Genomic DNA, 15,965 nt, shown 5'->3' with positions numbered 1-15,965 from the left:
GTATCCAGTCAGCCAACCTGTGCCTCTTTAGAGGACAGTTTAAACTGTTCACATTAATTGAGAATATTGATATGCCTGGTGGTATTTTGGGTGTAAAGTTTTTCAAAAGCCCAGTGGACATTTTGAATCTTTTCACCACTGTGGAAATTGCATTTTGGTCAAGAATTTCAGAGTGAGTTTACTTTAGTGGTAGAACATTGTGCTGGTCCTTATGGAGGATGGGTCTGAGGATATCCTCAAAAGCTGGTTTGGTTATGGCAAATTTCTTCAACATGTGTATGTCATTGAAGTATTTAACTTCTCCATCATAAATAAAACTCAATTTAGCTGGATACAGGATCCTGGGCTGAAAGTTGTTTTCTTTCAGGGGATTGAAGGTCAATGACCATCTTCTTTTGGCTTGAAAAGTTTCAGGAGAAAGATCTGCAGTTATTCTAAAATTCTTCCCCTTGTAGATTATAATTTTCTTATGTCTGGCTGCTTGTACAATTTTCTCCTTCATATTAACTTTGGCGAAGTTAATTACTATTTGTCTAGAAAATGCTTTATTTGGGTTGAGTTATGCTGGGCTTCTGAAACTGTCTACTATCTGAATTTCAGTATCTACTGCCATGCTTGGGAAGTTCTCAAGAATTATCTCTTGAAGTAGAGTATCTGTGCCTTTCAGACCATCCTCTTCTCCTTCGGGGATTCATATAAGGTGAATGTTTGCTGTTTTGGAACAGTCCCACAATTGTCTCAGGGAATGATCAATTTTTGCTCTCCCCTTCTCTTCCTCTTTGAACTTTTGGGAGCATTCAAAAGCTTTGTCTTCAATGTCAGAGATCCTTTTGTCTGCCTGCTCCATTCTGTTACTGAAGGATTCTACTTTATTTCTCAGATCTTTGAGAGCTACAAGTTCTTGCCTCAATGTGTCAAAATCTTTGGTGATTTTGTCTTTGAATTCATCGAATTCTTGAGACAACGGTTTGAATTGCTCCTTGAATTTCTAACTCCATCTTTACCTCCATTCTGTTAATCTTATTTGCAATCCAAATTGTGAATTCTATTTCTGACATCTCAGCCATTTGTTTATGAATGGGATCTTCTGTTGTGTCTCCTTTGTCATGCCTTGGGGGAGTTGATCTACTCTGATTATTCATGTTGCCAGAGTTTTTCTGCTGATTTCACCCCATGATGATCTTTCACCATTTGGCTAGAGAAGTTGGCAAGTTGAAATTGAATTGAGTGCTCCTGGAGTTGTAATTAACCACCCCTTTACCAAAGTACTGGGACTGGTGATTGCAGCTTTTCCCTTAGAACTTTACAAAAGTCCCATTCAGAATTACTGCCTAAAACTCTGGGCACCTGCTTGGTGTGGTGGGGCTAGATGGTGCTCACTGGTAATCAGCTAGTCTCTGTCCAAGCCTAGTGAATCAGTGGCTTTGGGCTGAAATCTCAGCTGTGGAGATATACAGGCAACTAAGACACCCCGCCCCTCCACAGGCAACAACTGGAAGGGGAGAATCCCACACTCCCACAACAACACAACCAGGGTACAACCTTGGTGGGTCCCCAGATGATTGGCACAGGTCAAAAGTTCCAAACCAATTGTCCCAGTCCTCAGAAGCACGGATCAGGTGGGAGAGTTCAAAGGTCTTCAGCATCTAGGCAGCGGAGGTCCACTGGCAGCTCAATTTGACCCCAGTGGGAGGGACCGTGGAGCTTCCTCCACTGTCAGGGGTGGAGCTGCCACCCTCAGGGGTGGTGCCACCTGTCTGGGGTACTGCTGTGTGCAGGTTGCAGGAGCCAGCGGGGAGCTGGAGGGTGTTGCCACTGGCTGAAAGGATCACAGGAACTGGGCGGGAAACCAGAGGGTGGAGCCACTGACCCACAGCCTCAGGCCACAGGAGCCAGGCGGGCCTTGGGGGCCTCAGGCATCTCAGGAGCCAAGCAGGAGTCTCTGGCCCAGAGCCATGGGTAGCAGGAGCTGGGCAGGAGCCAAAGGGTGGAGTCACCAGCCCTGGGCTGCAAGTTTGTATCTTTTAAGGAATTTGTCCTTTTCATTTAAGATTTCAAACTTGTGGTAATAAAGTTGTTGGAAGCTTATTTTTGAAATGTGTCTAGAATTTAGGTTGGATTAGTGGATTGATAGAGGGGTAAATAAATATGTGATAATGTAAATATAGCACAGTATTAATTATAGAATCTAGGTGGTATTTATATGGGTGTTCACTATGGACTTCTTCCAACTTGTTAGTATGGTTGAAAATACTCATAATGTTGAACAAAGAAGAGAGGAAATAGAAAATAATGATTTAAGGGTACTGACACTAGAACCAGACTGCCTGAATTTGAATTTCTTCCCCAGAACTTACAGCATCTGAGCTTTCCCATCTACAAAATGCAGGTAATATCAACCCCTACTTTATACGTTGGTTTTGAGGATTAAAAGCTATAACAGGTATAAGGCACCAATAGTGACTGCCAGATACCAATCACTTTATAAGTGAATTATTATCTCTTAGAATAATGAGAGATTTTGGCTTCATTTGAGAAGCTTTTGCTGAGAGGACCCACAAGTAGATAATAAAGAAAGGGGACTGACATTGAGGGAGTAATGAGGAGATGATGGCTACAGAAACGTCATCTGTATAAGAGGAGGTACAAATTGCAGGTTGCAGCAATTGGCAGCAGCAATGCAGGTGAGCCTGTGCCTATATCATGCTTCTTCTCCCTTTGTATACCAAGGGAGAGACAAATTGTGTTTCTAATGCCTGTTAGACTAGTTAAGCAGGTCTGCTTAGATGCTAGGCTTTCATACATGTAGATGGCTATCTAAGAGCCATTATATGCCTATTCTACCACTATCTGAACCTTCAACATCACCCCCTTCCATAAGATAAGGGGGAAACTTGAAGTTTGGGTTAAGATGCTGAAGCTCCAATGACAAACATATTTGTGGTGGTGGCTATCTGAAGTAGGGCTGAAATCCTGTTCCTTACCCTCCTTCATCAGGTTGGTGAGCTCACTAGCTCCTTTTCAGTGCTATTAGCAGAACAGAAATCAGCATGCATTCACAGCCCTCATACTTCATGCCAATTGGTTTTGCATACATTGTCAGATTATTTCACTTAACAGTTGAATATAAGTTTTAATGGGGTCCCCCATTTTACAGCTAAAGAAGCTGAGGAAGCCAAGGTTCAAAGAGGTCACATAAACATCTAGCAAGTGGCAGAGCTAGGATTTAAGCAACATGACAGTAACTAGCATTTGAGCATCTCTTGGGTACCAGGTACTGTTCTAGGTGCTTTTATCAACTCATGGAGTCCTCACACAGTTAAGAAATAGGTACTGTTATTATGACTACACAATTATACAATTGGGGAAACTAAAATAAAAAGAAACTGAGTAGTTAGCCTGATACCACAGGTTTAGTGAAGGCCAGATGTGGGATTTGAATGTGTAACTTCAGCATAAGCTCCTGATTGTGCTACACTGTCTCTCTATAAAGTGATCACAACCCCCAGGCCCTCTCCAGTGCGGCAGGAAGACTTCTAACAATATCACTTCTGCTGGAGCAGCAAGTTCCCACCACAATATCCACCTGCACCAAGCTATGAGGATAACTACCTCTTTGATTGAAAGGGTACAGGCAATTTACAGGAACATGGGTGGCTCAGGAAAAAAGCAAAGTGATACTGGGGACCTGAGAAGGTAGCTGGGAGTTGGTGCAGGACTTTGTTTTGTTTGACCACTGCTATTTACTGACCGTATCCATAGGGCTAGGCAGGGCATGGACCAAAAATCCTGGTTCCCACTACAGCTGAACAATAATGGTGTCTTTACAGGGAGGGACATCTCTCAAGGGCATTGAGGCAGAGTCTGAAGTAGAGGTGGTTAGATCTACTCTGATATGTCAGACATAGGCAGAAACTGTTCTGGTCCTGCAAAAGCTGGATCCAGGAAATAACCTCAACTTTTCCACGGCTACTATCTAGGGCCTCCTATGTGCCTAGCATTGTCCTAAATGTTCTCTCTGTACTTCTCATTTTATCCTCATGTCTGGTAACCCAGAAAAACTAAATAACACAATCTTTATTTGCCAGATAGAAAACCAAGCTTCATGGAGGTGACGTGACTTGCCTCAAATAACAGCTAATGAATGTCTTAGCCAGCATGACTGACACCAAAAACCTATGTTTGTTCCATTTCATCAAGTATCTTACCCCCAAACAGGAGGCCTACTGGAGCAAAAGTAATAAAACTTTGAATGATACTAACAATAATAGCATTGGAGAAAGAGGGAATTTAGCAGATGAATGAGGTTTAGGAAAATCTGCATTCCCAGTGGAGTAATCTCTGCATCTCTAGGAAAAAGAAGCTAGATATAAAATCAGTGAGAATCTGAAAGGCTAATGTACTTTCAGTTTGGTGCTAGAATAGGAAAGCAGGGACATTTTTACAAATGGCACAAATGCCTTGGCCTAGAAGGAAAAGAGTGACTTGGGCTCAGCCCTTAAGGAAAAAACTGCCCAAGATATAGAGCCTCCTCCCATCATGTGGGGACCATGACACCCTGCTCTCATGTTCCCCAGAGAGGAGTGCATCTCAGCCTGCACTAGCAGAGTGGGCAGAGAAGCAAGAGCCACAGCAGTACAGGGATGCGCTGGCACCCCTGCTCTCCCTTTGCCTCCCCTAGGGAGAGAGTTGCTGCAGCAAGAGCTTCCTCCCACAAAGCCCCCCTCAAGGGCCAGGCCTTCTAAGAAATTTCTTTCTCTACTGGAAGAAGCAGGAGGAATGAGCAGGTTCTCTCAACAGAACCAACAAAAAGACCTCCGTCCCTCATCTCCAGATGTAGGCAAGAGCCAGAGCAAACAGCAAACATGCTAAACTGGTTTTTAACATGGTTTGGGAGGGGGATGGAGAAAAAGGGAAATACAGCATTTCTAGACCACAGAGTCCAGGTCCCTGAGTGCTGCTCTAGTCTCTGAGTGCCGGCAGAAGCTTAAGCAGGCTTCCCAGCATACAGGCAGTCCTCCAGGCACACTTCTCAAGTCTACCTAGGAGAGTAGAAAGAACAAGCTGACATCAGGGGGCTGGCTGGGGACAGGCTCCCAATGGCTTCACAGTTTTTGCGGCCATCTAGATGCCTAGATGCTCAGAGCTCCCTAACTTATTGGAATTTTGCTTTTTAGGAATTTCCTGGGGACAAATGGAAACCAGGAAGCAGGAAAACCAGCCAGTCAGGGAGGTAAGTGATCACTGAGGGAGTTGGGGTGAGTTGGTGCAAGGTCTTTGGTTTCCTTAATTTCCTTTGAGGAAACTAGTCTGCTATCATACAAAGGGTTTGATGCCACAGATGCAAATTCAACCTGTCCCACCCCCCCCAGATCATACTGACTTCCAGGGCACTTTGGAATATGCAGTAGTCAGGCAGCATGGTGGGATATTGTGGCCTCAAGCTCAGAGTCCTGAGGCAAACCTGGCCAGGCAAAAGGACATTGGAGACCATACTGTGCTGAAACAGAAATGAAAAGGCACAAAGTATGCCTGCTTCCCAAGTAGCCATGGGACAACTGGAGTGGGCAGAGAGGAGGTAGGACTGTCCAGCTACTGTTGTTGGGGGTACCTATTTCTTGGGTTCTACCACTTTTTGTTTTATAGGACTTATTGAGAACTTAAAGTCTGCTCATTAATAGCTCGGGACAGATCACACTGACCACAGGTTACAATTTCTGGAGGAAGACAGGAGCATTTTTACAAATAGCACAGGTGGCTTGGGCTACAGGGAAAAGAGCTGTATTGGCTTAGCCCTTAAGGAAAAAATACCCAGAATGGAGAGCCTACTCCCACAACGTAGGGACTGTGGCCCCCAGCACTCATCTTCCCCAGAGATAGGCTCAGATGCCCTAGGTGACTATAAGGAACAGACGGCTACCTTCTGAGTTGTTGTCTATCACCCTCTCTTTTGTGGAACTCCATCATATACTCTTCAGCCAGTTCTTCTCAACCTACATTGTAGAAGAGACCCATACATCACACTGATTTTTAACTCAATCTCCAGGAATAAAGGAGGTGACAGGGAAGAAGGCTCCAAGTTGTATCTCTATTCTCTAAGGTGGGGGGCACCAAGGGAGAGGACCAGAAGCTGGGTTTCATGACCCCTGAAGAGTCCAGAGTTCTTTGTGTGTAACCCCCATTAGCCTCTGTGATTTAGTGGCATTGTCAGAAATAATTTTGGTTTTCTTGACTCCAGTGTCTGTGGAACGTGTCAGGTTTCTGATCAGCAATGGGAGAAGGGCAGAAACCCATTATTTGTTGATCATCTACTAAGTGGTGTTCAGTAGACTGAACCTTTTTACACCCATAATCTCCTTTAGTCTCTACAACAGTCCATTTTGCTACCCAGTTAATAGATGAATCCAAAGAGTTTATATATCTTAGCTGAGGCTACACAGCTAGTAAGTGGTAGAGCCTGCTTTAATTAGGATCACTAAAGAAACCCTTCAAACAGATACCTCAACATCATGCCTCAGGGCTCTAAGTCCTGGGTGGGGATTCTATGGGATTCTAGAGCTGGTCTTGATTTCTCCAGCTCTGGGGTGACTTGTACCACATCTTTGGGGAAATCAGAGTCTCCAAAAATATCTTTCTCTCTCTGTCTCTCTCTTTTTCTCCCTTTACTTGTAAAATCAGGTAAGAGTCCTTACCTTAAATGGTCATTGTAAAACCTGACACAGTAAGCTTCCTAAACATTAGCTATAATGAGGAGGAAGAGCAGCAGCAGCAGCAGTAGGAAAGAAAGGTGAATAGCAAGGCACTGAGCAAGGCCAGACAGGCCTTGAGAATTAGATAGGATCCCAAACACAGGGGCAATTAAAGGTTACTGATCAGGTAAGTAACCCAATAAATGTAGTGCTTTAGGCAACTTGGCAGCATTTGCAGCCTAGATGGGCTGAAAGGAGACCTAGTAAGGGCAGTGATCCAAGCATAAAAGAGTGTGGCTCTGGGATGGGGAGGTAGAGGATTAATAGAAATAAAGCAGAGGGGATAGATAAATATGCTTGATATTTTGGGGGGTAGGAGGAGTTTGTTTATTGTGAAGATAGTACTACAGGAAGTTAAAAATAGAAAAAAATACCCTTATTCCTACCACCTTAATGCTCTGATTGTTTTCATTTCACCAGCTTTATCTATAGGTTTAGAGATTATTTTTGGCATGATTATAATAACTATGTAGATGTTCTTTTCTGTTTTCCTATTCTTAGCTTATTTGCTAAGCATTACCTTGTAGATAATTTTTTCATGCTGCCATGTAGAGTTCCTTGATAGTCATAATTTTTAATGGCTGTATAATATTTTACCAGTTTAATGTGCTCTAATTTTCTTAATCATTCCCAAATTGTTAGATGATTAGATTGTTTATAGTTTATTATTATAAAGTAATGCTGCAGAAACATTTTGAGTAGCTATAACTTTTTTTTCATTTTGAATTAGCTCATTAAAAACAATTATCTGGAGTTGGGGGTACTATTTCAAAGAATAGAAACATTCTTATGGCTTTTCATAGATCTCCCCAAACTAATTTCTCCAGGAGATGTTTACACTGCCATTAGCAATATATGAGGATACCAGTTTCCAAAAATTTTGTTACTATTGAAAATTTTACTTTTCTAATGCCATAGGTATAAATGGGGCCTATTATAGTTTAATTTGCTTACTTTGATCATTTTAGTTTGAACATTTGTTATGTATTTTTTTTTTTTTTGCAATTTTTGGCCGGGGTGGAGTTTGAACCCGCCACCTCCAGTATATGGGGCTGGCGTCCTACTCCTTGAGCCACAGGCACTACCCTGTTATGTATTTATTTAATTGCTTCTCATCTGAATTGTTCATTCAGATTATCTGCTTACAAACGTGTGACACTTTTTGAGGGCAAAGTAGAGAAAACTTGGTGACTACAATTTAGAAGGGGAGAAAAAGAAAAATCAAAAATAACTCTGAGCCCAGAGATTTGAACAAAGTTATCGAAAGTTGAGGAGGGCAGTTTGTTTGGTGAAGGCGCTGGTAAGTTTCAATTGGGATATGTTGTATTTGAAGTTAGTGAAGGATACAAGTGGATTCTTTGGAAGAGACTTGTCAAACACTCAGCTGGAGGTAGAATGAGGAAGAAGAACCAGTAAAAGAACTGAAGGGTTAATCCACTGAAGTAGGTGGAGTAGTAGAAGGAGAACTGCACCAGTGCACCATCATAGACGATAAGAAGATGACTGTTAATGGCCTTGACAGTTTGAAATCACAAGTGACCTTCAAGAAAGCAAATTCAGTAAAGTGGTGAGCATAGAAAGTAGATGGCATGATGGGTCTGTAAGGAGGATTCATAGAAAAGAAATACAGTTTTACACATCACACATTTCCCTGCTTTATGTGTATGATTGAATTTTTTTTGTAAATTTACAATGACATACAGTCATCACCACAATTGAGATTTTCTGTTTGTTTGTTTTTATGTAGAGTCTCACTTTCTTGCCCCTGGTTGACTACTGTGGAGTCATAGCTCACAGCAACCTCAAACTCTTGGGCTCAAGAAATTCTCTTGCCCCAGCCTCCCAAGTAGCTAGGACTACAGGTGCCCACCACAACACCTGGCTATTTTTTAGCAATGGGGTCTCACTCTTGCTCAGGCTGGTCTCAAACTTGTGAGCTCAAGCTAACCACCCATCTTGGCCTCCCAGAGTGCTAGGATTACAGGTGTTAGCCACTGCTCCCAGTCCATAATCCTTTCTAACACCCTGAAAGTATCCCTCATGTCCATTGTAGTCACTCTCCATTCATATCTCAACATTAAACAATCACTAATCTTTATAGATTTGCATTTTCTATATACTCTACAATATGTGGACTTTTGTGTCTGGCCTGTTTCACTTATGATACCTTAGCAGTTCATTCATGTATTGTATGACATTCCTTTTTATTGCCAAATAATATTCCATTGTATGGATGCATTGCATTTTGTTTATCCGTCCACTCTTAATGGACACTAGGTTGTTTCCACTTTTTGGCTATTGTGAATATTACTGCTATGAACATTCATGTACAAGATTCTGTGTAGATACATGTTTTCAATCCTTTTTGATATAAACATAGGAATGGAATTTCTGGGCCAGGTGGTAACTTCGTTGTTTAACTTTTGAGGAACTGGCTGGTTTTTTTTTTTTTATTAAGTCAAATACACATCGATCATGAATACATTCATGCACATGTGGGGTACAGTGTGCTGATGTTTTTTATACAATCTAACATGGTTACATTAAACCAATCAATATAGCTTTCACCTCATTTACTTGATTATTGTGCCAAAACATCTATGTTCTACATTTCACAGATTTGACTTGCACCCTTGTCATAATGGAACTGCCTGTTTTCTAAAGCAGTGGTACCATGTTACATTCCCATGAGCAATGTGAGAGTGTTCCAGTTTCCTTTCACTAACTTTACTATAAGATTTTTTAAATATTTAACAAAGAAGAATGTTCAAAAATACATGTAAAGTTTTTTTTAAAGAGTTTAAAAAGAAGTTTGCTAGGGAAAGGAAAGAGAGAAATGGTGTAGTACTTAAAGGGGATAATTGGGATTCAGTGATTCTCAAAATGTGACCCCAGCCCCACCAACCTCAGTATCTATCACTCAAGAATTTGGTAAAAAATACAGATTCTCAAACTCTACTCAGACCTGTTGAATCAGAAAGTGAGGATGTGGCCCAGCAATCTGTGTTTGGGAGGTATTTGGCTTTTTTTTTGGAGACTCACTCTATTTTTGGGGGGGGGGGAGAGTCTCACTCTATTGCTCTGGGTACAGTGCCATGGTGTCAGAGCTCACAGCAACTTCAAACTCTTGGGCACAAGTGCCTCAGACTCCTCAGTAACTGGGACTACAGGTGCTTGCCACAACACCAGATTCATTTTTCAATCTTTAGTAGAGATGGGGTCTCACTCTTGGTCCGGCTGGTCTCAAACTCCTGAGCTCAAGAGATCGGATTCTCCCATAAGACTCCCAGAGTGCTAGGATTACAGGCACAGTCTGTGTTTTAACAGACATTCCAGGCAATTTGAGTGCAAGTTAAGTTTGAGAGCCACAGGTTTGGTCAAGATCTGGAAAACTGGATTAAATTTAAAAACAGGAACGATCAAGAGAAAGGGAAAGCGTATTGACACTGAAGATAGAAGGGGAAGATCACAGTTTAAGATCTCAAGCAAAATGAGAAGGGCTATGAACTGTCCAGGGAAAAGATGACATTTGTGAGGAGAAATCCTGATAGGGTTTCCTCTCACACCCTCCCCGTACCATACACTGCATTTTTAACATTTATCATATCATTTCTGTCACAACTGGAATGATGGGTGTGGGGGGGAAATCAAATATCTATTCTTGAGCCACTCTTTTTGCCTAGAAGCCTGCAATAAATTGATAATTCCTGGTAGTCCCACTCTTAGTTCTCTCCCTCCACTGTTATTTGCTTTCTGTGCAGAGAATGAATGTAAAACTCATTTTAATAGGAGGGATAAAATGGTAAGTGGATTTACTGGGAAGAAAAGCTACATAAGTGTTATATATTTAAAAGCCAAAATAAATTATTTTCTGGATTATCTCTCTTGGTTTTCTATACCTCCAATTGCCTGCTGTGATCCTTTCCATTTTCCCACATTGCATAGAACTTTAGAATATGTAGGATGTTTTTATATACACAGGCACAGTTAATCCTCATGGCAACACTGTGAAGTTAAGCCTTATTTTTTTCGTTTTACTGATGAGGAAGCTAACACTCAGGAAAGGTATTATTATGCTATTAACAACAACACGCATAATAGCTAACATTTATTAAGTGTTTATCATGTGTCAGACACTGTTATAAGCATTTTACATGAATAATTTTATTAATTATTATAATCCCACGATGTAGTCACTATTATTGATCCACTTTTGTAGATGAGGAAACTAACTTGCAAGGAGATTAAAGTCACTTACTCAAGTTAAAATGAACATCTGACTCCAGAGCCCATTACTTCCGGGATTATATAGCAAGTATATGACTAAACTAGAGCTCAGGCCGGGCATGGTGGCTCACACCTACACTCTGGGAGGCTGAAGTGTGTGGATTGCTTGAGCTCAGGAGTTCAAGACCAGCCTGAGCAACAGCAAGACTCCATCTCTACTAAAATTAGAAAAACTGAGGCAAGAGGATCACTTGAGCCCAAGAACTTCAGGTTGCTGTGAACTATAATGCCACAGCTCTCTAGCCAGAGCAGCAGAGTGAGGAGAGAGAGAGAGAGAAGAAGGGAAGAAGGAAGGAAGGAAGGGAGGGAGGGAGGGAGGGAGGGAAACAAGGAAACTAGAGCCTACCTAAGTTTTTCAATTCTTAGCCTTAGGGCTTTCAATCTTTCGCTTTGTCATACCACTAGTATGAGGATCTAGTACACATTTCCTATTTACTGATTGAGTGAAAGAAAGTGGATAATTCAGAGTTGAATCTGATTAGCTTGGGAAGAGTACACTTTTCAGGAAGACTTTACCACCTAAGAAGTATGCAACCTTCAGAGGCGGAGAAGGATTTGTTGCAAGTATGAGAAAATGAATTTAAATACTTGGGTATTAATTTAACACTGGGCACACAAACCTTAGTCAAGGAAAAATTGTAAAACTCTAATGGGAGACATAAAGATATGAATAAATTCATAGCTATACTCTGCTTCAATGTGAGAAGACTAAATATAGTAATGATTCCAATTCTCCTTAAATTAATATATAGACTTAATGTGTTCCGATTAGAGTCAATGTGGGATATTTTATAGATCTTGTCAAATTTACAGTGAAATTTATCTAGAAGAATAAATGTACAAGAATACCAAAAGATATAACTACTTAAGAAGTTAATTATGGTAGACTTACTCTATCACATTTTAAAGCATGTCTAAAGTGACAATTATCAAAGCCATCTGATGGTGAGTTTCAAAAAGTCAAACAATGAAATAAAAAGGATATTCTAGAAACACATTCAAGCTATTTTAAGAATATAGAACACACTAGAGTAACCCTGAACTGGGGAAGGCAATCACTCTTTCTTTAGTAAATGTTGGGAATTGTATATGTCAATATGAAGAATAATTAAGTTCAATTGATAACATACACTATACTTAGATCCATAGCACATACTGTCCAGAAAGTGGACCAGTGGGATAAGCATATTTATTCTAGCTATGGATGAAAGATAAATTTGTGTCCTGTTAAATTGAGGGTATCGGCTCGGTGCCTGTGGCTCAAGTGGCTAAGGCGCCAGCCACATACACCTAAGGTGGCTGGTTTGAATCCAGCCCGGGCCCACCAAACAACAATGATGGCTGCAACCAAAAAAAAAAAAAATAGCCGGGCATTGTGGCGGGCACCTGTGGTCCCAGCTACTTGGGAGGCTGAGGCAGGAGACTTGCTTGAGCCCAGGAGTTGGAGGTTGCTGTGAGCTGTGATGCCATGGCACTCTACCCAGGGGGACAGCTTGAGGCTCTGTCTCAAAAAAAAAAAAAAATTGAGGGTATCATCAGAGACAAGATGGGTGGGTTAAATATATATTAAAGTTGGGGGGAAACCTTTATACAACAAAATGTAATAAAAATATAAGCAACAGAATGAGAAAAATGTCTGGGATCAGCATCACTGATAACAGTTGCCTGTCCAAAAAAATATAAACAATGGATATAGGTACAGAAGGTCAGCTTTCAGATTGGGCTTCATAAGTGGACAAGGAAAATGAATAGGCAATTTATTTTACACATGAGGAAATAAAAACAGTAAAATCATTACATGGAAAAGTATTACCTATAGCAATTTAAAAAGTACGAATAAAATCAATTTCAGGGTATCACAGCCTCCTTATTTATTTATTTATTTGCAGTTTTTGGCCGGGGCTGGGTTTGAACCCACCATCTCCGGCATATGGGGCCAGCGCCTTACTCCTTTGAGCCACAGGCGCCGCCCTCAGCCTCCTTATTATACTATCAACAATCAACAAAAATGATAAATAGAATTTATAAAACCCTGTGTTTTATGGTATGTGTTTCTGGGAACAGTATAAATTGGTTCAATCTTCCTAGAGAGCAATATAGAAATATGTGACAAGAGTTACAAAACTGTTTATATTCTGAGACCTAGCATAGCAGCAAGGAAATAACCTAAAATGGAAAAAAAATTAAAGATATTTGTAGTAGTTGCTATTTATAGCCACTAATAGTAACAGGTATGCAAATACTGGGTCTTGCACAAAAAATGGGTATTCGTAATGTTAATTTTATAAAAGCTAAATCCTTAACCACATATTGAGTCTGATAGTAGCCATACACAAAGAAAATTCAGAAAGGAACCTGGTAAAATGTAAATAGCTGGACATGAATATACATGGTATTCTTTGAGTACATGTCAATTTGCTAGAATTTATAATAAAAAAAAAGTAAATCTGGAGAAAAGGCAGCCCACATTGGTTTGATTTAGGCCTAGGAAGTTAAAGATCAAGGGCTTTAAAAAATCCCTATACCAATGACAGACAGTGTTACTTATCACACTTGATTGATCTCACTGCTAGCTAGAATTTGTTTTGCTAGAATTCTCCATAGCTTTTTCCATCAACCATAGCTTCTGCTCATCTAAATCCATGAGAACTTTGATATTTCTGAGGGGTAACATCAACACACCTTTGTGAATCTTCAAATTTGTCACTGCCACTAGAACATAGTATTCCCCCACCCCTACCCCTAGCAATAAACATTTAATTACCTGCCTCAGGACCATGACTTTCTTAAGACCTTGCATTTCTCTTCACTTCCATTATGACCAGTAGCTTGTAGATGGTTTGCATTTTGATTCCATTATTCACAAAGAAGCACATTTTCTCTCTACCATGCTTGCTGCATATGTGTGTATAACTGTAGAACAAATAGAGTTTGGAGTCATTGGAGAAAGGAAGCTAAGGTTCACCCTAGACAGCCCCAATAAAGCAGACTTCTCTGACATCTTCTAACTTTGCCCCAACCTCCTGAGGACTAGAGAAGCCTTGCTTCTCTAGACTAGAGAAGCCTGCTTGAAATTCTGTGGACCCACGGGTAAAAAGTGGTGGCAGCAACAGCTCTCTGGGTCCTTCTCCCCTCCTGCGTAGCCTCCTTCTGTCTCACTTCCTTGATCTCACAAATATTTCCTTCAGCAATAACTTGGGAGTGGCTATTTCTCTTGGAGCAGTCTTATCTTTTGGCTGCTGAGGGAAGGGAAAGGCAAGAGAGGCTGGACCTGTGTACTGTTGCTACTGAGATCCTGGAATGCCAAACTATTGTGGTAAGTTTAAAAATAAAATTTCCAAACAAGAAAACTACAAAAAGGGCCAAGGAAGAGGCAGGAGGAGATTTTTCAGTCCCTCAAATATTGGTTTTCACTTTCAATTACTATTAGGCCCTCCAAAATTAGTTTAACAAGAAAGGAAATCTGTTCATCAGAAGAAAAGGCAACCTGTGCCGAGAGGAAAAGAAAACAGCCCAGGCAGCCTGGCAGGCAGCTTGTTTTTGTTTTTGAGTGTGGTCTCCTTGCTGGTGTCAACAAGCAAAGAGTCCTTTCTCATAGTTAGCTTTCATGTTTCCTCCTCATTATTCAGTGAGGAGCTGAAGTCTTCATGGACACCTGGGGATGAGTGAAGTTCATGTCCTTTTTCCCCACCCAGGAGTTTTTGCTTCATTGGGATTGTTCCTCAAAGCTAGGCAAGGCAGATGCCAGTCTAGACACTGCTGCTTCTTATCAATTGGGGAAATTATTTACCTTTTTTTTTTTTTTGAGATAGCATCTCACTATATTGCCCCAGGCTAGAGTGCCATGGCATTAGCTCAGCTCACAGCAACGTGGAACTCCTGGGTTCAAGTGATCCTCCTGCCTCCCAAGTAGCTGGGACTACAGGCACCCACCACAATGCCTGGCTAATTTTTTCTCTTGTTTTTAGTAGAGATGGAGTCTCACTCTTGCTCAGGCTGGTCTTGAACTCCTGAGCTCAAGCAATCCACCCACCTCAGCCTCCCAAGAGTGAGTGCTAGGATCACAGGCATGAGCCACTGTACGAGGTCTGATTTACCCTAAGCCTGATGATCCACATATGCAAACTGGCAGTAATGGTACTTACTTCAACAGGTTGTTTTGAAGATTGGTTAAAATACACACATGAAATTGCCTGACACGGTGTCTAGCACCTAGTAAGAAGTAAGAAATCATAGTTATTTTTCCTCAATGAAACTCCTTGCCCTTCACCCTGGAAAAGAATCTTTACTTGGTCTCAAAGTGGAATCATAGATTTCTGTGCATTTAGGAGGCCCGGGCTCCTTGAAAACATAACCTCTGAGGCTGAAATCCCTGGCTTGAGCCTGACACACTTCAATGGAAGCCTTCCCTTCACCATTTTTGCTTCAACTGTTACAGCCAAAAAGGAAGGGCAATGTCTGCTTTGCTCCCTTCGATGTGATCATCTTGTAGAATGTTATATTCAGTGAGATTTTGTTGAAGTAATGGCTTGTACACCCATTGGCCCTGCTGATCCCATTAAGGGTACTACTTCCCCTTTCTGGAGTCTTGCCACCTTCTGTCCTCCTGAAGTAAGTGACTGTGCAAGGCTCAGCCTTACCCAACACAAAGCAAGCAAGTGGGAGAGCAGTGCTTTTGAAAGGAGGGCTGATACAAAGAATACCAATTTCCAGGTTGTCTCGTTAGAGCCCAGTGCCTCCAGATGGGGTCACAGTGCTGTGAGTTGAGGCACCAGATGCCCCCAAAGGGCATGTTCTTTTCTGCCAACTGATTCTATAGTTCACTACCAGGGAGTAAATTTGGTAAGACTGGTATAAGTACTTAGTTCCTAAACAAGACACCTTTCAATATCCAGTCCTTTTGATCTTCACACTGCTCTTAAACCTAAA

General features: G+C 41.3%; 1 protein-coding gene across 1 annotated transcript in view; it reads left to right on the top strand.

Moving 5' to 3' along the window:
* Nucleotides 1-15,965, top strand: part of SHROOM4 (shroom family member 4) — a 288,513-nt gene that overhangs the window by 252,253 nt on the left and 20,295 nt on the right. The window contains exon 5 of the mRNA XM_012811303.2: nucleotides 5,178-5,233. Within this exon, the coding sequence (XP_012666757.1) occupies nucleotides 5,178-5,233 (56 nt within the window). The remainder of the gene's footprint in view (nucleotides 1-5,177; nucleotides 5,234-15,965) is intronic.

This window comes from Otolemur garnettii, unplaced genomic scaffold (genome assembly GCF_000181295.1).
Source record: "Otolemur garnettii isolate 467f Iridium unplaced genomic scaffold, OtoGar3 scaffold00153, whole genome shotgun sequence".
Lineage (NCBI taxonomy): Eukaryota > Metazoa > Chordata > Mammalia > Primates > Galagidae > Otolemur > Otolemur garnettii.
This window is presented reverse-complemented; position numbering and strand designations above follow the sequence as displayed.